We start from the raw sequence: 22,487 nt of genomic DNA on the forward strand, positions 1-22,487 counted from the left end.
AATAATTAAAAAGATTGCAATATTATTTTTGGCTTGTAAGCATCTCTGGATTAGCATTACTATAGAGTTGTCAAGATTAAATGTCACTTCTGCCCTCTAACAAAACTGAATTTGAAACAAGCTGGAGTTGATTCTGGTTTTTAATTCATGTTTGGAAATGTTTCAAGCTTCAAGTTGAGATTCTTATCATAAAGAGCTGCAGTATCATGCTCACCTGTGCCCAGATGTTGTTAGTTCTCCTGCTTGCTGATGGTTTTGCTTTTGTGCTTAAGCGGATATAGAGAATTCAGATGTGGCTTCAATATGATTTAAAACAAGAAAACAATCTCCAATTTTTTGTAAGCTTCTGCATTCTATTAGAGTATGTAATATCTTAAAGAACAGATCCCTAAAAATCATCTACAAAGGAAGAACCTAATACTGTTCTTCATTTTGGACTTGACTCATGGTCTCCTATTTGATGTCTCTTATTCATTGTTTTGACAGTGAATCTGCTGATCATTAATGTCCTCTGTACCACTCAAGACTTTAGGCTACTGTTGTTGTGACCCTTCTTTCTCCACATCCCAAATTTGTCTAAAGGTGACAAAAAGAGAAATTGGCAGTATCAGTGCTGGACAAGAATGAGTGCACATTGTGCAAGAGTGACTTGAAACACACAAAAGCCATGTTAGTTTTGGACTTGTGAATGTAGTTTTGGGGACACTGAGTGTGTTCTATAGAATCTACACCCTATCTAACTTGTTCAGCAGATAGAGCAAGTCAAATACTGTGGAATACATTTCTAATGCAGTAAGACTTTTACAAACTATAGCATTTTACAGCATGATAGAACTGTTTTAATCTGGGTTTTTTCATATAGCATTTTTAAGTTAAGGTTTCATGTATATGCTGGTTTAGTAATTTTGTGATATTAAATATGGAATTATATTGAGGAAAATGGTAAACCTCTCCCTTCTGTTGTTTGTAGATAAAAATACAGGGGAGCTTCTTCTGAAGAACGCCTCTCGAGAGTATTCTGGCACATACAGCTGTGTGGCCACCAACAGAGTTGGCACAGATGAATGTTCTGTTGAGCTGAATGTCACCCCTCGTAAGTGTTTGCTGTGCAATAGTCACACAGTGTTCTTGTGGTAAAGCTGAGCAGTCTTTTTCTCTAAACTCCTAAATGGTTAAAAACCCCAATGCTCTTATGTAACTTGTGGGTGCCACTTCAAATTTTACTGTTTTAAATGCATGTGATTGGGCACTCCCCCTCTGATTCAGTGATTCAGTATTATTGACCTGCCTCGTGTGAAACATACTGGGCTTAATGTTTAAAGAAAGCTCTCATAACTCTGACATTTAACACACAGTGTTGTTATTTGTCTATTCTAGCCGTAAATACAGCTGGTATAATTGCTGGAGCTATTATAGGAACTCTGCTGGGTCTCTCTGTACTGTGTTCTATCATCTTCTGTTTTTGTAAGAAGCACAGAGAGAAGAAATACGAGAAAGAAGTACATCATGATATCAGGTAACAATGAATGTCTAGTTTCTGAGCAGTATTATTGGAAGATTAACTTTTAAATGTGTATTTCTGCAAATAAGTTACTTAACAGTTGAGATTTCTGTCTTAATCTGGAAAGCTTATTATAACACTAATGGCTTGTTGGAGAACTTCTTGTGGTTTGTCTAATTTCAGCAAACATTTTAGAAGCAATGAATATTGAGGGTTTGGGGGGCTTTTGTTACTTTAAAGGAAGATATAAGGATATTTTTGACTACATTGGAATAGAAAAAAACCAAACTGAATATTTGTTTTAAAGTAATGGTGACTGAACTCTTGTTCTGCAACTGATTTTGTTTGTGTTTTGCTCATTTCAGAGAAGATGTTCCACCTCCAAAGAGTCGCAGCTCTACAGCTCGCAGCTACATCGGCAGCAATCGCTCCTCCCTGGGCTCAATGTCTCCCTCCAACATGGAAGGATATACCAAAACTCCATATAGCCAAGTCCCAAGTGAAGACTTTGAACGTGCTCCTACTCAAACCCCAGCCTTTGCACCTTCAAAGGTAGCTGCACCTAATTTAAGTAGAATGGGAGCTGTTCCTGTGATGATTCCAGCACAAAGCAAAGATGGGTCGATAGTATAAAATATTATTAATTTAAAAGCTGTTTTTTTAAAGTGTTCATTGTAAGTATTAGAGAAAAATACTGTGTTCCATCCTTCATTTAAACACTGGCATGAAATTTTCCTTGAAGAAAATATACAAGTGAGTTTGAAAAGCCACCAATTCTCATGTTTAATTTTAAATTTATTTGCCTATGATAGTTGAACTATTTGCTAAAAACGAAGTTCATAAATAAATATCGGACACTGAAGGTATTTGGACCTCTGGTAGGTTGCTGAGGAGGTTCTGACACTGTCAGCTAATGTACAGTTCTGAATGTGTAACAGTGAGACACAGGTGAGAAGTAGCAAAAGCATTTCATGTGTAGACCATGAAGTTTCTCAGAGTTCCTGAGACTTTATTCTTAATTGTGGAATAACAGAAATATTTTAACTTGGCCACTGTCTGGTATAGTTGCAGGGGGCTGAAATACCAAGGATGACTTTGAATTCTGTTCAAATTGAGTATTTATGTGGTTCTTTAACCTGGTGGTGTTTGTTTGGAGTGCTGGAGCTCTTATTTGTCAGGGGCAGACAGTCATTTGATTGGTTCAATTAATTAAATTAACCTGTTCTGAATTTGAAAGAGCCATGAGTGAAAGTGTGACAGAAAACCTTGCAAGTTCTTTGAAACACAAATTTTTTTACAGTAACTAGTTCTGGTCCTGTCAGATAACTTAATACTTAACGTTATCTGATGCAAGAGGTCCTATCAGATTGTTGGTAGAAGTATCTAAGCTCTAAAACCTACAGAGACCAACTGTTACTGTCACAGCAAGAATGAGTTATGTGTCTTTACACAGGTCTTTAAATTAGTTGTACCTTGCATTTTCCAATGCTTGGTTAGATGTTAAGGCAGTGCTCTTAGGTTTTTTTCCAAAGCAATTTCCTAGAAGCTCTATGGGGATTTGATGAAGCCTGTTTTAAGTAACTGGTATTTGATGTCTGTCCTCTTGCTCTAACCACTGTGGAAACAACTTTTCTTGTATGCCCCTAAGCAGTAGTCAGTCCTTATTCAAGATGCTAATGCCTGGCTGTATGAATTTGCAAGGAGTTCAAAGCTCATTTTTTCTTGCCTCTTTAAAAACCCTAAATATTCTGAACCAATGTTCAGACTGTGGAGAGCAAGCTTTTTCATGTAACAGAGAGAAAACAATTACCCGGAATTGTTGATACAATTGCAAGATTGAAAATGCTTCTTCCCAGTTTTGCAAACTTAAAGCAATACAGGAGAAACACAACAATTCCTTGTCTTACTTTCACATGTTTTTAAGGACTTCTGGTAGCTTCTAATGACTGTTGTTACATACCTGCAAAAGCTCCATTTAAAACTCTGTACAGTTTGAATCTGTCAATTCTTCTTTTCTTCCTGTTTTCTACCTTCTTTGTCTTGTGCTGGGGAGCAGGTGGGGCAGAGTTCTTTTAGCTGACCCTAGCTAGAGATGTTGAACTGCAAGGTATTTTGGAAAACTGTAAATTCATTACAGTATGTGCACTGATGTTGATGAAGGAAATATCTGAATAGGCTGTTGAAAGATGTTAGGATTATTTGTGTGTAGCAACAGTGAGAGAAAACAACATTAACCCAGACTTCTAGGTTTAGTATCTGCTTATCTGTAGCTGCCTATACATCTGTGATGAATTCTTTGGCTTACTACTAAATGTTTATCCTATCTGTAAATAGGTGCACAATTTTTGGCTGGCACTATTAATGTAAAGAAATTTCCCTGCCCATGGCAGTGGTTGGTACAAGGTCATCTTTAAGCTCCTTACAACTCAAACAATTTCATGATTTTAACTTACCCTTCATACTGAATTTAGAAACTTGAATGGCTATTAAGTAATATAGAGTTAGTTTTACACATTTGGGACTTTTTTAGATTGTAAACTGATACTGTTAGAGATCAGATTTTTTATCTTTCATGTGTGCCTTGTCAATAAGATTTGCCTGATTGTAACTTCAGTTTTTATTAAATTCTGGTGCCTAAACATACTGTATGAACAGGTGCTTAGATGATGGTACAGTTCTTAAAACATGACACTGTGATCTGATTTCTTGATTCTTATGTACTATTTATACCTCTTCATGCCTATTTTTGGATGTGAACTTCAGTGTCTCTCTCTGTATTGTTCTGTATTTCAAAATGTCACTTAAATCCTTAAATTGCTAATTATGATTCAAGTGTTTGTGTTCCTGTAAGCTCTTCAGTTGTTGTACCAATGAGAGATGATTGACTTTCATTTATGTGGTGAATAATAGGCTTAGTAAATGTGCCAAACATAGCTTCTGAAGAACTATAGATGAGGAGACATGTTTTTGCATCCAATTATTGTGATAGAAGAGACTTCCAAGATGTTAATCATACACTGATTGTTTACCTTGAAACTAAGGCCTTTCTTAATGAAAAGGGTATAGTTACTGCAAATACAAGTTGAGTGCAAGACTAAAGTGAATCACAGACTGAGAGAGAGCTATAAACCTAGGGAACCAGGCAGCAAACCTACTAAATTTGGTTCTAAGCCGTCTGTGGACCTATGTGTTTTTTTAGGGTTTTTTTAAATTAATTTTTTGGTTGTTTTTGGTTTGGCCTGAGACCCTGTAACTTACAGTCAGGTAAGCCCTAGGACACTCAAACTCAGAAACCTGTCTCAGTAAAGCACATGGAGCAGAGTTTACACATGCTTGATGCTCTGTCAGCTTGTGCAAAACAATAAATGGGCAGAAGGACAGCCTGATGTGCCCTCAGAGCCTGGCTGTTAGGCTTAGCAGCCTTGACAGTGTCTGTCTATTTATGTAATTGCATGGAAAAATGAAAGAAATGGGATCTGACACAGTCCTTATCTGAAATATAGAACCTCTGACTTGGGGTAAACTCTGCCTCAAGTTGCTATCATCATGCCTTTTTGGGTGGATGCAACACTACTATGAAAACATAATACTGCTACTATAAATTATTTCTTTTGTCACTAGATTGTTCACTTACACTGGATTATGATTCTCAAAAGCAGCTACTGTATTTTGACAATTTCTAGCTGTGTGGGAGGTGAACTGGTTAAACATATGAGGTGTCTGATGTGACAGAGAGCTCTGCTGACAGAACAGTTGTAGGAAGTAATGGCAGCTGATATATCAGTTAGGAGGTGGCATTTTTAAAGTCTCATTTTGTTAAAAAAGGGGGGGAAAGGGGAGGGAGGGTGGTACCGTTGTGTAAATACTCCAAGTGAGCTCAAGAAACCTCTAGTAAATGTCATGACTGTAAACTTGCCTGTTGAAGACTACTATATATAGAAAGCAACCCCTCAATTTTAGCATGGTGTGAATAAAGTGTTAGACTTGTAATACTGTAGAGGTTACGTAACACTTGTCCATACATTACAAGAGTTTTCATCAACTTTCTGCAGTGGGTATTTAAAGATACTTGTGTGAAACTTCCTTCCCTAAGAACAAATACTTCTTCCAAAACTGTGTGGTGCACAGAAATGCCTTGTTGGAGGGGTAAAACATGACTTTTGAAAGAAATGTACAATGCATACGTCTTTCTCAGCTCTTGGTAGTCTCATTCATATTAGATGTATGCTTCCTGTTTAATAGTGCAAGTAAGACTTCTGAATCGCAAGTTTTTATGTAATGCTGAATATTGTATATTACTGGTTTCCATGACAAGCTTTTAGTTTTGTTCTGAGCAGTGTATATATTCTGGATCACTCTAGGTCTTTGTTCAGTCTAAAGATATTATGCTATTTGTGTCACTTAAACCTTGTTTTATACACTTGATAGGTGCTTTTTGGGGCCCTTTGTTGGATAATCCCCTAGCACTGAGGCATAGCTCAGCTGAAATCAGAGCAATAACAACTTCCTGGGATCCAAAATGTTACAATGTTACATTACATTTCTCATGCACAAAGCATGGACTTTGAACATTGATATGAATTTCAGTATGAGGTTTTTATATTCACACTTTTGGGGGAATGGTATTTTAAAATACAGGTATTGTGAGTGAATTTGTAAAAAAAACAAAATCCAAAATTTTAAAATGCTATAATTCCATGACAGACTTGTGTACTTTTTGAAATAAAACTGTTGGAGAAAACAGTGGTCTGTCTTTATTTTAAAGCAGCACTTGTATATGTCTTCAGCTTTTTCTTTATGTAATTGGAAGTGAACTAATAAATATGGCTGTGTATACCATGCTGGCATGAATAATTTTATTTATTGCTTTTCCCCCCTGCCCCCTTCCAAGGCAAATAAAACTGTAGATATTTTAAAATATTCACTTCTGGGTGGGGTTTTTAATTGTAGGCGTAGTTATTCTGAAACATAGATTAGATTTAATCCCTCTTTATTTTAGGTAAAACCAAAAATTCCTGAAACTGATTAATCATTGTCCTTTAAATTTCAAACAAGCTGGTTGACAGCACTCAAAGTATGTTGATAAAATGCTTGGGGGTTTTATTGTTAATGTGTTAATTTGCATCTCTTTCAATTTCGATGAAGCTGACTTGGGATATTCTGCACTGCTTGGCCTTGCAAGCCAACTGATTATTGTCCTTGTCATTTTACATGAGATTTATGTGATTTCTCCAGTGTCATCTCCAGGGTGGAGATCCAAAGCTGGCATGGGCTCTATCTGCAATAATGGCATGCATTAAGCTCATATAATTGGAGGCATAATTAACTTTCATTTGCTCATAATATATGCATGCTATTATGTTATAATGCATGCCTATCTTGATATATTAATGTGTTCCGGCCAGGCCAGATATTCCAGTGACTTCTTTATATATATAAAAAACCCAATATGTGTGCACAAGCATATGAAGTTAAATGGAGTACTGGTGGATAAACCTCTAGGATTTTTTTTTTTAAATTTCAGGTTAAGAGTCATGCTTAAATACCAAAATAAACCTAATAAAAATGGAAGTTCAGATTTGTCTCTTTACAGAGTTCTAAGAAACCTTTCTTACACTCTTTTTAACATTCTTGTCAAGACTTTGGAAGTGTTGAACTTAGGGTGGCAGTTTTGTCACAGATGGCTCTTGCATGCCTCAGCTGCTCCTCAGGTGTTTTATGTGGAGGACAGGTGACCATGAACCAGAAGCTGAGTACTCCAGCTGGTCTGTGGAATTCCAGCAAAACAGCTGGAACTTTCCTGAGTGTCCTGACAGAACAGAGGGCACTCAGCACCTGGTAGCTCTACAGAACCTCTGTGGTCCTTTATATGTGTGTTAGACAATGCCTTGGATAAAGTGTCATAAAAGGTCTGGCTGTTGGTTTGTTTCTCTGAATGTCTTGGCTGTGTCTTTTGAGCTTACTGCCTCTTATTTCTTTCCCTGATGTAGTTTCAAAGCTCTGTGATAATACTGATAGGCAATTAATTACTAGGCTCTTTTAAAAAGCAGATAATGACAGCAACTTTGCCTTCTTTCCTATCTGTAAAATTCATAATGCGGAATAGTTTGTAAAGAAAATAGCTGATTAAGTAGCAGAAGTAAGAATAGGATGAAACAAAGCTATGAGTGTTGCCTACCTTTCCAAATGTCAGCTTATTCTAAAACTACTTTTAGCTTGCGTATGACCATAGGTGATTTCTCAAAACATGAAGACTTGCATCTTGATATAAAAATAATGTGTGTACTTGAGTTATGATGATTCTGTTGCTCTTCCTAATTTGCTTTAGGCTTTTTATGGAATGGTGCAGGCACAGCTACCAGGAGAAGAGTATGAACCTTTAATTTTATAAAATAACAACTCTGGCAGAAAACTGGCCTGGAGGATTGTGTTGTCTCTGCTTCTGATTTCCATTAAAAATCAAGTTTCTGGAAATAGGGAGTCTTTAAGTATCTTTGGATTTTTAGATCATTGGAAATCAAAGTCAGTGTCACCCTCGTAAGTTGTTGTTTTGAAGACTTCAGCTTTCAGCTGTCAAAGCACTGGCCAGGTTGCTTTGGATATGCAAAATCAGTAGTATTTAATGGCAGCAGCTCCTATTTGGGTCCTCATTTCTAGTAAAGTTTCTTTTGGTCAATGCTGTCTGGAGAAACAGATGAAGGACAATTGTACCACATTATTTAGGAAATAAAGCAGTGCAATTCATTCAGGAACCTGCATGATGCCAGGGTTGATGGATGGATAGAGGGAGGGAGGGAGGGGAACAGCTTTGGAAGGAAGTTGAGCTTGTTGATTACACAACTTGATTATGTAACAGTTTTAAAAAGTGGCACTATTAGAAGAGACATTACCAAAGATAAAATGATGTGCTTTCAGATGTTAATCTAATTTTTCTTAGGGGGAAAACCTCTGGAGGCAGTGTGCCTGCTGGGAAGCGCAGGGAGCTGCGTGATGCCTTGACAGTTGTCCCGCTTCCAGGGCTGGATGCTGTGGCTCTGGGGAGCCGCAGGCAGGGCAGGAGCTGAGTGCTGTACCTGAAGGGTGTTGTACTCTCCCTCCCAGAGAACTTTTCCTAATTGCAAACTGGAGAGAGCAAAGCAGTGAGTCTGATCAGTTTCTGTGGAATGGGAATTCTGGGAAGCACGCATGAACTTTCTAACTTCTTGAAATCTTTCCCTGTTCTGGTTTGTAGTAACATCTGGCTTAGGGGTCTTAAGACAAAACATTTTTGCATTCAGTTGCTTATGTAGCCAGCATACCTTCAGCCTTCACTGCTTAAATTGCAGAGCCTTGTCCTCTGCCTACCATCCATAATTTCTGCAGATGATGACTTGGTTATATCATTACTAACAGTACTGTGTAAGGAAGCAGAAGAAAGTAGATTCTCCTGAACCCTCCAAACAGGGCAAATGGTGACAGCTCAGCTTTTTGGTGCTCTGAGCACAAACATCTCCAGGGGTGTGGTGGTCACTTGGGTTAGAATTTGCTATGAAGGAGTACTGAATCAGATGGTAAAGAGCTATAAAAGTAATTTAGTGCCATTACTAAACAGCTTCCAATTATGTCAGGTTCTGTGTGAGTAGGAAAGCAACTTGAACTTTCGTTTCTTGTGGCCAGTTACTGCTGTGCAAGTGAAACAACATCTCTCTGCAACTTGTGACTTGTCCTGGTCAGTGATTAGTTATTGAAACTATTATCCCATCTAGGGATCTGAATCTCCCTATTATCTGTCACTAGGTAATATTTTACCTGGGAGACAGTAGTTGGGATTAGTCAGATTTCAAGGAAGTTAAATTGTGCTGCAGAGCAGTTCCCAATGTTTAAGGGCTCTGATGGTGTTGAAAGCGAAGGGAGACGACCCATCTTTGTTGATCAGCATCGACTCCGATTTATTGATCCAATCAGTCACTTTTTATAACAGTGTTAATTAAGTTCATGCATATTGCAAAATCCGAGATCACGATAGGCTACAGAGCAAACACTAACCCCTCCCTTTGTTTTCTATACCTGTGGTTTGTTTATTGAAACCAAGATTTTGTTCTCACCCTGATATGAAGGGTTCTCAACCTCCATGTCTGTTCCCATAACAGCCAAGGACAGAATGTTTACCTGTTATGAGAAGACTGTCTGAGAATCCTGCTGTTTATAAAATGTGCCTGAGAACCTAGTTATTTACAGAAACAGGCTTGGGAACTGCTGCTTTACAGCTGCCTTTTACTTTTCCATCAGCTGTATATTTTCATGGCCTCTTTCTTTAAGCCATGTCTGAGCAAAATTCTCAAATTCTCCAACATGATGGCAGTCCCAGCCACTCACAGATGACTCCTCAGGCAGCTGAGTGGGTGGTGTTTCAAAGAAACTATTTGCTGGAGTCCAAACACTTTTGCTGTGCCTTACTTAGCTGTAGGAGATGAAGATAAAATTAATTTAGGATTTCTGTTTCCCAGTACAGTAGCTCAGGTGGGAGGGAAGCCGATACCTTAGACTAGGAATAAAGGCAATGGTGGGAACACATCACACTGCTGAATTGTTTTGCCTGCTAAAGGAGATGCCAGTTCTGGGGCACAGCTGGTGGTTTGTGAAACATGTCAAAAAGCTTATGTTGTGGCTGCTAGCACTGCACTTCTTCTCCACATAAATAAAATGCCCTTCCATGTCACTTCCAATCCTGTAACTGTCTAGAGTAGAAACCGTTCCTCTCATCTGTAAAATACAAAATAAAACTTGCGATTAGTTTATTTTCACATATTCTTCCATTCTTTCTTGTTGGTACATGAGAAAAATTCAAAATTCCTAAAAGGACAGAGCTTGAAATGAACTGTTTGGTCTTGCCCTGGTTTCATCCTTGTACTCTGTAATTCAAAATGAAGTTGCTTAGGCATTACAATATCATCTGCTTTGGACTTGAGCTGTGGTTTGGGTGACCTCTTTAGGTAACCTATTTAAATTTAATGATCTTGTATTCCTTTTTAAGATGGGAAAACTCACTGTGTTTAAAACACAGAACTTCAAAAAAATGCTGTGGATTCCCATACTGTCTCCAGCCTATTTTTAAAACCAAAAAATTATGGCTAAATGTAAGTGCTTTGTATGGAGACAGAGTAATAAATGTTGCATTTGGGAATTATGAGTATCCCCCACAGCTGATGCTTTAGCAGCCTCTGTCCCCATCTCTCTGTGCCTAAATGTGACTGTTTGATGCTCTGCAGTGACTTTCCAAGATTGTTTTCTAACAGAAAGCTGAGAAACATTCTAAGATGCCAGATGGTTATTTTCTTATTGTTTACTCAGGAAAATAATTGAGAAATCTGCATCAGTCAAACCTTTTTTTTTTTTTTTTTGTTTAATAAGTTCTAAAAAAAAGCTCTAGAAATGTACAGTTGAGTTATGAATGCAGTTTTTGATAGGTTTTAACAGTTGTGATATTTATATCACTATATAAATATCTATATATCATCTGTACACACACTGTTGCTAGGATTGAAGCACATACTTCTACATCCCTTTTTTTTATCAAAAAAAATAGGTGCAACTATTATCCTATAGTATGAAGCAGACCTTAGAGCTACTCATTAAAATGTCAATATTTTTCAGACTGAAGTTAAGGTCACCAGTGATGGTTCTTCATTTGCAGCTCATTTAGGGGAAAAAAATCCTCAGCTCGATCATCAGTGTGTCTGTTGGTTTTCATTTAGCAGCAACCCAATGAAAATTGTGATTCTTGTGCAGATAACCTACAGCTGTGATCTTGCTAGATTTGCATACTTGAAAGGCATCAAAGTTCTAAACAGCAATTTTATGTTTTTAAACTCAAGGTTGTGTTGCTACTTGAAGCATTTTAGGTTTATTATTTTAAGTATGATCTTTGCACATCTGAACTGGGTGGGCAGGCAGGAATCTCAACCAACCCACTAAAATCCTTTATTCCAAGATGAAAGGGCTGGAAGGAGGGTTACAGCCTTTATGCTCAACAGTCCCTTTTGTTGCCCATTAGAAATTAGCATCATTTCCCTGCCCCTGGTGTTACCTGAGCAAGCTGGGATTTCAACTGACAGTGACAATTGGGTTGTTACATTCTACATGTGAATTTAATTCTGTCAACATCTCGTGGCTGTGGCAGCTATATGAGCTAATTCATTTGCTGCTGGCTTTATGGTTTGTACATGGGGGGAAAATTGCTGAACATGCAAGGAGGCTGAGGACATCCTTAATGCCTGATGTGGGTGACAGAAGCTTACTCACTAGCAATAAAAACAGTAACAAAAGCATCCAAAGGCAGAGGACTCTGATTAACAAGCTGGAGAATCAGGGTTGATGTTCTGGCTCTGTCATGACTTAGCTGACAGGTGTTTTTTTAATTTATTTTTTAATTTTCTGTTGGCATTGACAAATCCTCTTTGTTCATCATCTCTAATAGCTGTTAGAATGGAGCGTTCTGTTGACTCCTTGTGGCTTTTGGAACTAGGGTTTCCCATCACACTGTCATTTGTTTTTAAACCTATCCTTGGCAAGTCTTTCTGCTATCCTTTTCAGTCTTCACCAGATGTCCATCTAGTATTTTCTTGCCATTTCTTTCATAATCTTAGGAAATTTTGAAATAGATATATTTAAAGATCGTTCTCTTGATGAGACCATCTGCGGTTGTGTCTGTCCCCTGCTTCTTCCTGTTTTTTAATTCTGTCCTGACAGCAGTCACTCTTCCAGTACTTCTGCTGCTCCTTGAGTATTTTAGGTTGTAAAAAACATAATAGTTGAGTAGATCCCATTATGGGGCTTCCTGAGGGTGAAAGATCCCCCAAAGTATTGCCAATGTGAGGGGAAGTGTCCTCATCACTCCATTTGATACTCCCTCAGCACCTTTCCCCTGCTGCTCACCGCAGGTGTCTTGGAAGGCATTCTCACAGTGAGATAATGGAAATACAGATGGATTTGTTGTTTTGAGTGCTTCCTTCACCATTACTGACATTGGAGGTGCCTAACCCTGTGTGTGACAGGCTGAGATGCAACCAGAGAGGTGGAAAGTTCCTTGGCATCACTGCCCTGGTGTTTGGTGTTTCATACACTTTGCCTACAGCCTGGCCTTCCTCTTTCTATCACATGCTGCCTTTTTATTCCTGTCTGTGGTATGGATTTCACTACTGGAGTAGGACAGAGTTTGAGGCAGGTTTTTCATTTTTCTGAGCGTGGTGTGTTACTTTTGATCATGCTTTTGTGGAGGGTCACTCTTTTTACTGTCACTTTCTATCACATTTTCTGTTCCCAGCCTGTTTTGCTTGTCTCTGCTTTAGGTATTGGGCACTTTAAACTACATTTATACAGTGGATTTCAAACTGGCCCCTGGTTTTCCAGCTTAAACTTAATGGTGTTATGATTGCAAGTACCTGGGCAGACAGTAGTTTCTTATTAACTGATAGTTTTCCTTGCACAATCCAAAGGACTTAGCACATCTTGTTTATAAGCTACAACACTGGGGGTGGATGTTTTCATTGTTTTTATTATTATTATTTATTTATTCTTCATCACAGCTGCACAAACAGCCTCTAGCTGCATGCTAAGGTTCACTTGCCAGTCTGCATTTTTCTTTATTTTAATAATTTTGTTTTATTGCTAGAGATTTGCTTGGATGAGAAGGAAAGGAAAAGAAAATCAAGACTGAAAGTATCAGGGCAGTGCAGCAAGGGGGAACAGATTGTGTTTGCCTTTTTAGCTCATTTAAACATCAGATTTAGAAAACATTGGCTTTTCCAAACAACAGGGGTATCAAGAACTATTCCCCTGTCCCATCTTGTCTCAGTGTGCCATTTAGCAGAATTTTCTCCACAAGCAGGGTATGCTAATTTTCTCTTGACTTGTTAATGAAATGGAGCAAAGAGGAGTTTGATGGAGAGACATCATTACATGAATCCCTGCTTGCACACCTGCCCTGAGAAAAGCTGGATTTATACATGTTTTGGAGTGTAGAGCATTGTTTCTTCAGCTCTTCCAGTAGAATGTGATAGGATGAACTATGTGTGGAGCAGCTAAACCTTATGTAGAAGACATATGTTTGCTAATTATTAACTTGAGAACTATAAATGAAAGAAATTGGAAATAGAAGCATTATGCAATCCATGGTGCAAAGACAGGAATACAGAAAGGACATTTCTTGCCTCAGTGTTCAGTCCCAATAAAGGAGTCTCTTAATATTCCCTACAACAATAATTATGTGTACAATAGCCAGAATGAAGTTCAGAGAACAGCAGGTTCTCATGCCAGGTGACAGCTTGAAACAGAAAGAAGCCAAAGGCCATGGTTTCCAGCCAAGCAGAACTTGGTGCTGCTTTGAGTTACTCTTCTAAGCAATGTTTTGGGAAGGCACTCGGTTCCTTTTACTGTCACATGCAACTGGAAGATTCCATTTGATGTGTAATTCTAATTGCAGTGTGACAGCGTGCAAGGAAGAAAGTGAGCTGCTGCAGAAATAGCCTGAGTCAGTTGTTTTAATTACTGCTCTTATGGAGAAATTATTGTGTCATTGAGGCACATCCTAAAAATCTGTGAGGATGGCTGTAATTATACAAAGGCCTGTAATAAGCTGAAATTTGGTCAGAAAAATGAGATGTTTCCTGTAAACACAATACATCCATACATATTTGTGGATTATTAGTTAGGAAGAGTTGTTTTCTGGTGTATTATCATATTTGCAAAATTAATATTGGTTACTGTCAGCAGCATTTAGGTAAAGGCAGCATCTAGAAAGTGCATTTTGTAGCATGGAGATGTGGCAAAAATGGTGAGTTATCATTTTTCTTACAATACCACAGTCTTAGAATATGAACACAAAGAATATAGAGCTGTTCGAGAATTGGAACTGCAAGAAAGAATTATTTGTTATCTTTGTACAAAAAAGTCAGTTACAACAGTCAAAGAACTAGAACTGATTTCTAAAGAAATGGTGAAATGAGCAGGTGTGCTGGTAGGGATGAGGCGCTTTGAGAAAACTGAGTGTTCATGGCAGTAAACAACAGAACTGTGTGGTTCTTTGACAATGCAAGTTACTGGTATGAAACTTAAGCAAGAGGCATTTAGTGGATTTTGACAGGTACTTTAAAAGTGCAATGCAGTAGGTATGCACTGGGAAATCCATGAGATACTGAAAATTTCCAAGTTAAATGTAGAGTTATTTGTAGTCCACTGATAAATGAAGTTTTCATTTGCTGCACCACTTCACCTTTTTGCTATCAGACACTGGTATAAACCCTGAATCTGAATGATCACAAATTGGGTGATGATCTGAATAATGCATTAATTACTGTATGTTACAGCACCTGGCCTCTTGCTGCTATAGATTAATGATATTCTTTCTTTTTGTAGTATGACATCGCACACAAGATTGGTGACATAACAGTGGTATAAACATGAAGAAACAGGCATCAGTTTTTGCATGACTTTCCAGTATGGTGAAACTGAAGTACATTATGAACTGAAGTGCTGTTATTTTTTTTACTTGATCTCACTTTAGATTCAAGACTTTTAAGTAGGCTGTATTCAGTTTTGTAAGTACCAAATTTTTTTCTTTTTCATATTTTGAATGCAAAGTTTACAAAGCCACTCCTGACATTTTTCTTACTACTTTTGTGTTTTGAAAAGCGTGCACCATCCCTCTTCTCTGCTTCCCCCACTCCATTCCTGGACATGCAAAAAATTGTGAATTTAACAAAATCAACTCAGGTAGCAGAAACAGAGCCTTAACCAGCAGGGTGTTAAAAAGATTGTAATCTGAAATAGAGTAGTTTTGGGTTTTCCTAGATTTCTGGTCTGCTGATTTCATAAGGAAGTGTGTCATCTATTGAATGCTGTAGTGATAGCCATGAGGGCTGACAAACTGTGTGCAAAATGGGCTGTGTTTTGAGATTGTATATATTTTATAACACGTAATAAAACATACTTGAATGTTACAGTTAACACATGCTTCAGCATAATTTGTTAATGCAGGCTGTGTGGTAATTCCTGTCTGTGCACTTCCTTATTCCTCCTGCTCCCCAATTTACCATGCAGGAGTCCAGAGGGAAGAAGAGTTTGCTCTTTAAACCAGGCTGGTTATGGGGTCCCTATTCCTCCTGCACTGGGGAGACTTTGGGTACTGATTTCACAATGAAAATATTAATTTACTTAGCCATGTAAGGATGAGACCACTGTAATCTGATCTAATGGACTGGAATTTACTCAGTCAATTTTTGGAGCCTGGTATCCTGTATTTGGGGCATTTTTGGTAGCTCATTACCTGTCACAGTCCACATAAATCAGAGCACACTGAAGGACACACAGAATTTAGGCAGTAGCAGTGAGCATATGCAGACTCAAACCTGCTTTTAACTACATCTGTCTGTGCTCTTAAGAAATACTGGTGCTGGTTTCTAACTATTGTAAATACATAGTTATTAATTTAAACATTAATCTCAGGGAATATGTTACACTGTGGTCTGAAGGCAACCACATTATCCATTGTGAAACTGGTGGTTATAATGTTGAAAAGTTATTAAATTATATTTGCTTCTGTTTTTGAGAGGAGCACAGAGAATTCTAGAATAAACTCAGATGCTGTCAAGCAAAAGTTCCATTTAATGAGTTTTGTCACTGCATATGAACAGTCTGGTAAAATTTTCTAAGAAACAGGAATAACTTCTTGAGAAAAATGGAAGTGTGGAGGGTTTCTAAATATCATAGGTTCAAGTAGCCAATTAAAAACAAAAAATTGTTCCAAATCTATTTTCAACGTTGTAATTACAAGAAAGATACTTTGCCTTTAAGAAGCACTTGTTTTTGTGCCAACATATTTCATTCCTCATTCTCTCCTTTGACTCCACGCTGCCTAAACTTGTCTCTGAGTGAATCTGGCAAGTAATTAATCAGGGTAAAATTCCACTGGGATCAGTATGAAAGTTGCCTTGTCAAGGAGCAGCAACTGTAAGGTAATGATTTGTAGACAGCATTTACCTTTTATGCTATGTTGTGCTCTATATAATATGAGAAAGTGTCTTTTCCTGCCCTCAGTGATCACCATCATCTAAGTGCTTAATTGCTGGTGTTTAAGAAAGGTAAGAGTAACTGTGCAAGCTTATAGTTATGCTTAAAAAATGAATTTTGTAGAACTTTTTTTCTGCAGAAAAAATTGCAAAGCTTGCTGCCCTAAAATATGTTCTTAAATGAATAAGTGAAATAAACTTTGTTCTCAAATTCCTATCCAAATTAATAGGTATATATTGTAAGTAAAAAAAAAAATTAAAAATATATATTATTGCTGTCATTGAAGGTAAATATGTGTCAATTTTGCAAAGAAATTTGCTTTATTCTTCCCCCAAGAAATTTTTTTTTTCCCCAAGTAACTGTAAAACTTTCTTGTCATCTCTCTGAGGAGTTGCTTGGCTAATCCCCATCTTCTTACCAAATGTCCAGATACTGATTTTTTTGAAGGTGCTTTGTGTTGGGTAGTTAGTCCAGAAGTCCACCCTGCCTGAAGTCACCAAGGATGGGCTGTTAACTTTATGTTGCTGCGTTGTTATGGTGTAAGCAGGACATGAGTTTGAAAGCTTGTCTGGTGCCACACAGAAACTCTGAAGATTTATTTTCCCTCCCAGTCTGTTCTCTGCCACCTTCCTCAGGTTTGAAAGATACAATGGTTAACCCTGGGGGTTGTGCCTCTATAGATTATTGTGGCTGTTTAGGAGTGGCTGGAAATATCAGGGGAAAGTTTTGCTTGGTATAGATTATTTTTCCAACTATTTATCCTCTGTAAGACATAGAACAGCTTGGTCAGCAGGTGGAAAACTCCCTGACTGTCGTGCCAATACCATTAAATGAGGAGAAGTAGCGCATTTCATGTACTTTCCTTCTTGCCAGGGCTTGCTTGTTACAGGAGAATTTAAGCATGTGTTTGTTTGGTAGCTGTGCTCCTGTTCACACCCACAGGAATCTCATGTGATGTTTTGCATGCTGGCCTGGACCTGGAGAGTCACAAAGCCTGAATGTCACCAATAGCAGCTGTATCTTTGCTGCAGAGATTAACTTGAAGTGCTTCCCCTCCATCTTGCATACGACATTGTTCTACCAAACAGGAGCTGTGAGATCTCTGTTTAGACCACTTCTGAAACAGCTCTGTTCCTCCCAAAGCCATTATAATTACAGGTGTCTGAGGAGCAGTGCTGTGCTCAGCCATTCCCACCCTTCCTGGGATCTTGTCCATGGTGGCCAGGCCTTGCAGTCATGTGGAATTTGGGGAAAATTTTTGTTAATGAGGTTGGTTCTGTGGCCTCAGACTGCCCAGGTGGCATCTTGCATGCTCTGTAGAGTATGAGATGGGGCAGGCAGCTCACCAGGTGAACTGTCCCATGGTCAAGGGGGGATTTGGATTCACACAGTGCCCTGCAGGCAGTAAGGCTGCAACAGAAGCTGTGCCAGTGCAAGACAGTTTCACATTGCTCTATCCCTGTCTGAAGTGGCATCATTGTAAGCACTTGCATAAAATTAAGAAGCCTCAAATCGTGCATTTTGAACTGCAGCATTTGGCAGCTGCAGAAAGATTTGGCCCAGCCTGTCTTGACTTCTCTTTTCTGGCCTTGGGCTCCCTCCTGTCCTGTCAGCAAAAGCACTGGAGCAGTTGCCGTGAGCCACATCAGAGACATGATATGGTTTTAAATTGCTTACATATGGTGAAGTGTAGTTTGAACTTGGGTACATTCATCATTCAGTTCAGCAGGCAGCTGCACTGATATTTGTGCTGACAACAGGGGAAGGAGGCAGTGTGAAAGTGGAAAGAAGGATCAAAGTACAAGAAAAAGGCAGACAACAAAGGACTTTCAGCAGTGGGGTTAAAAGTGCCCAAGGCACTCAATTGCCCTGCTCTGCACAGGTATTGGCCCAGACAAACTCCAGAGGAGCTTTCCAGTGCTCTGTGATCCTGTTAAAAAGATGCACACAGCCAAATTCTCTCAGCATTCAAAAACTGGTGATCCTCAGCTGTGGTGCTCAAAGCTACAGACTCCTCAGCTTTTGCCACTGGAGTTTCCAGGCACCTCTACCTTCCTCCCATGTGCAGAAACCCTTTATTCTGCATAGGATGCACAGCTTGCATTGCATGGCATGTGCACCCCATTGCCTGCCACATGTAAGAGCCTTGCTGAGTGTTCACAGGAATGACAGCACTCCCAGGGCACCCTGCTCCAGTCAGTGATGGCACAGAGCACGCTGGCAGCAGTTGCCATTTTCCCTTTAAGACTTAAAGGAGATGGTAGTTGATAATGCTGATGTTGTCATCAACTATGAGCTTGCAAAAAATGTATGCAGTTATTTCATGTGACTCTGAAGTAATCCTGAGTCTCTCCCTAAGGCATCTGGTGGAGCATCCACGAGGGCAAACCACCTTTGGCTGCAGCAGCCATGCAGGTGGGTGCTGCACTGCAGTTCCCTCTGCAGGCTGCAGCTCTCCTGTGGTACTGACAAAATCCACGTGGGTCAAACACAAACAAAGGGAAAGGACTTCAATCTCAACTCCAGGAGCACGTGGAAGGTAAAGGAGGAAATCATTACTTACAAGGAAGCCACACAATCTTTCTCTGTAACTCAATGCCTTCAAAGGTTGCTTGTTAAAATCTGCAGGCTGGAGACCCAGCTCACTGGGTTTTAACAACACTGTTAACATAACAGAGCTGCAACTTCAGTGTCATGCATTCCAGTTCATTTCTATTCCTCACATGACTTTCATTATTTACAGGAAAATGGGATACATTAAAAATCTCAAGTAATTTATTTTGAATAGCTTGCTTTTGCAATACATTGCAGGCTGCATTAATGCTCAGGAGGCAGCTAGACATGAGCTGACACTGAATATGCAAAAATATTTACAATGAGCTGTATGTACCATGTTCTTTATGAATAATTTGCCTCTTACAAAGTAAATTACATTAATTACAATTATCACAACAGAAGCCATGAAAGTCTGGGCTGGCAAAAACATAATAATGGGATTACTGCTGTTTTCATTAACACTGGGTCACTTCTACATTTTACCTTTTCTGAGTATTTAACTTGACAATGTCTTCTCTCTGTCCTCATGACTGAGTCATTATTAATGTAATAAGAACTTGCTGTCCTTACAGAGAAACTGTGTTCCCTTCACAAATGTTTTTCTGACCTTTCTCCTCTTATCAGCAAACTTTTCCATAAACTCCAATAGTCCTACTTCTGATGTTAACAGCAAAGAAGGTGGACATTCTAATAAATCTTACATCATGCACCAACATGGAGATGAAGTGCGTGGAAGCCTTGCAGGTCTCCTCAAAGGAGTGTGTTGCTGAAACTGGGAAAGGGAGCACTAACACACCAAATTCTGTCTTATGACAAAAGAGTTTCACACTTCAAAATCCATAATTCCATAATTTTTATACGTCTTTATAATTTAAATCAGGAACTAAGCATTTCTCTGTGAAGGGGTGTGTTTAGAAGTGGCTAGGCTAGTTTCAAACCTTAGAGCAAAATTTTAGATTATTAACTGTCTTTAACAGTGAGCGTTGCCTGTCATAATCCCTGCACATGCAAAGCATTGGTCTGGAGCAGTTGTGCCCTGGATTAGCTTCAAGCATGCAGTCCCAAACCATGGACACCATGGCAGGCTGCCATCCTGGGTGGTTCTAGTCCCAGGGCTGAACCAGAGCTGAGGGGGAACTTCTGTTCTCTGCCTTTCCCCCAGATCAAAATCTTGGCCTTTTGTGAGAAGTGTGAATTGCCAGTTCCAAGCTCTTGGTCTCTCTCCCTTGACCATGTAGGAGGCTGGGAAGGTGGGGTTGTTACTTTCCTAGGACATAGCAGATGTCCTACATTGCCAAATTTCTGGGGGTTGAATTTTGGGTTTTTTTCCCCTTAAAGAAAGAGGAATCCTTCATCATCTCTCAGTGCTCTATTTCAGTGACCAGTGTTAGTGTCTGGTGGCTGTTTGTCATTCTAGGGCCTCTGCTTTGGCTTCAGTACAATAAGCAAATGGGGATGGATTAAATGAGCTTTTGCTGGGGTTAATTTGATGTGTGTGTATACAGTTTCTAATATGCCAGCAGAATGACCTGTCAGCAGAAAGGCAGGTAGGTAGGTAGGTAGGTAGGTAGGTAGGTAGGTAGGTAGGTAGGTAGGTAACACCTTCAGCTTTTCCATCTGGATACAGAAGAGGAGGAGATGCTCTTGGGAAGCACCTGGGCAGAGCAAAGGTGTAGTAAGCAACAAATCCATCTTGATGTCACAAGACACATTCCAATGACTGTTGTGCAGGTCTCTGCAGGAGCTGCTCTTGGCCTAATTTGTTTGCTAATGAGAAATGGAAATGCCAACAAAAAAATCTGTATTTGTAACATGAAGTATTTGTGGCAATGACAATCATTGCACATGATTTTCTACACTGCTGGTAAGAAGATATAATGCTAATGGTTTAGTATTTCTTTAAAAAAATTGGAGACATGTAAGAAAGAAACTAGGAGACATCAGTAGGGTGCAATGGGCTCCTCTTCCACCCACATCCAGGGGACATTGGTGTTATGGGCCAGAAAGGGACCCTGGAGGGTTTTGAATGCCTTGTGATATCGGAGTTTCCTGCAAAAGTGAGAGTTTTCACCTTTCCCAGACTCCCTGACTGTACTGCTGTAAATGGATGGAAAACTCATGTTTTGCTTTTTTTACCTTGAGTAGCAGGATAATGGCTGACACAGCATGGAGCTTCAGGGGACCAAGGGGAAAATGAGATTCAGAACCAGTTTGCCTGCCTCCTAGGAGTCAGAATCTACTCAGGATCACTCCACTGATCCTTTTAGTTGGAAACCAAGCCTGACTGTTACTTGACCTAAGACAATGCTATAACTATTCACAAAAGGCATCGTACACAAATAAATTGTTGTCCTCTTGTATTACACTAAAAAGCCATATTTTGGCATGTCAGGGAGTTGCCTGGAGGGAGGAAATGTATGGAAGAGGATGAAGGATGTGTCCCACACCGAGAGCAGTGTCGGTCCCCGAACGCTCTGGCTGGGCACTGTGCTTCCATGCGGAAGAATAAGGATTAGGTTTGTCCTGCTGTGAGGTGATTCATGTGTGGGGAATGTGTGTGCTCAGAAACAGAGAGATTTCAAGAGGGCATCACTGAAGAGAGGCTTCTAATAGGAATCAGCAATAAAACAATAGCTGAGCAGGGGAAAATGGAGTTCATAAAAGGAATTTACAGTTGAAATCTTAAGCTGTTAGGATTGCTTCTGACCATTTCTGCTAAAGTTCCTGCTCTTCATTCTGTTTTAAATGTCTTTACATATACTGTTTATTATTGGATTTTAGATATCATATACATATATTACACACTTTATGTGTATATATTTTTAAATTATGCACTCTCTGAGGTGTTTTCCCAATTTGACTACATGACTTTGCTGTAATATCATGTTAATATTTACATAATAATAAAATAGGGCTGGATACTTAATGTAACAGCAACTAGATGTCAAACTATTATTTCCTTTATCTCAAGTGTGAAGGATGTGAGTTAATATTTAACCAAATAAAAGGGTTTCCAAGTTTTGATATTATTCATGCTTTCCTAGAGATGTTAACATAACCCTGTAATTGGCATGAATTCTATCCAGCAATGAGCACTGCAGGAAATACACTTTATGTTTGTTACTTGTTTCTAAGGCTTAGTAGAAATTCATAGGAATGCACAAGCTGTGCATTTGAGTGTGGCTGATTTTATCTCTGTGCAATTAATATGTTCTGATGGGAAAAGTAATATTAAGCTTAACATATTTCTCACTGGAGAGCTTTCTCTGAAAGATCTTCATTGGAGTATAAGTGCATAATTTCCAAACAGCATGTTCTGTTGAACAGATACTTTCAGAAAATCTGCATTTGAACTCTCCCCTCCAGAAAAAAAAAAAAAAAAAAA

The 22,487-nt window shown here is 38.9% G+C and overlaps 1 protein-coding gene across 3 annotated transcripts in view; it reads left to right on the top strand.

The window, feature by feature from the left end:
- CXADR (CXADR Ig-like cell adhesion molecule) overlaps positions 1–15,447 on the top strand; it is a 33,010-nt gene extending 17,563 nt beyond the window's left edge. For 2 of the 3 annotated variants that reach the window (XM_059493383.1, XM_059493387.1), the window contains exons 5-7: positions 971–1,093; positions 1,378–1,516; positions 1,867–6,342. In XM_059493383.1, the coding sequence (XP_059349366.1) occupies positions 971–1,093; positions 1,378–1,516; positions 1,867–2,134 (530 nt within the window). In that variant the 3' untranslated portion in view covers positions 2,135–6,342. Of the gene's footprint in view, positions 1–970; positions 1,094–1,377; positions 1,517–1,866; positions 6,343–14,893 lie in introns of those variants that run through there. The other variant, XM_059493386.1, reaches the window with a different exon arrangement.
- The last annotated feature ends 7,040 nt before the right edge of the window (positions 15,448–22,487 follow it).

The sequence above is a fragment of the Ammospiza nelsoni genome, chromosome 2 (genome assembly GCF_027579445.1).
Source record: "Ammospiza nelsoni isolate bAmmNel1 chromosome 2, bAmmNel1.pri, whole genome shotgun sequence".
Lineage (NCBI taxonomy): Eukaryota > Metazoa > Chordata > Aves > Passeriformes > Passerellidae > Ammospiza > Ammospiza nelsoni.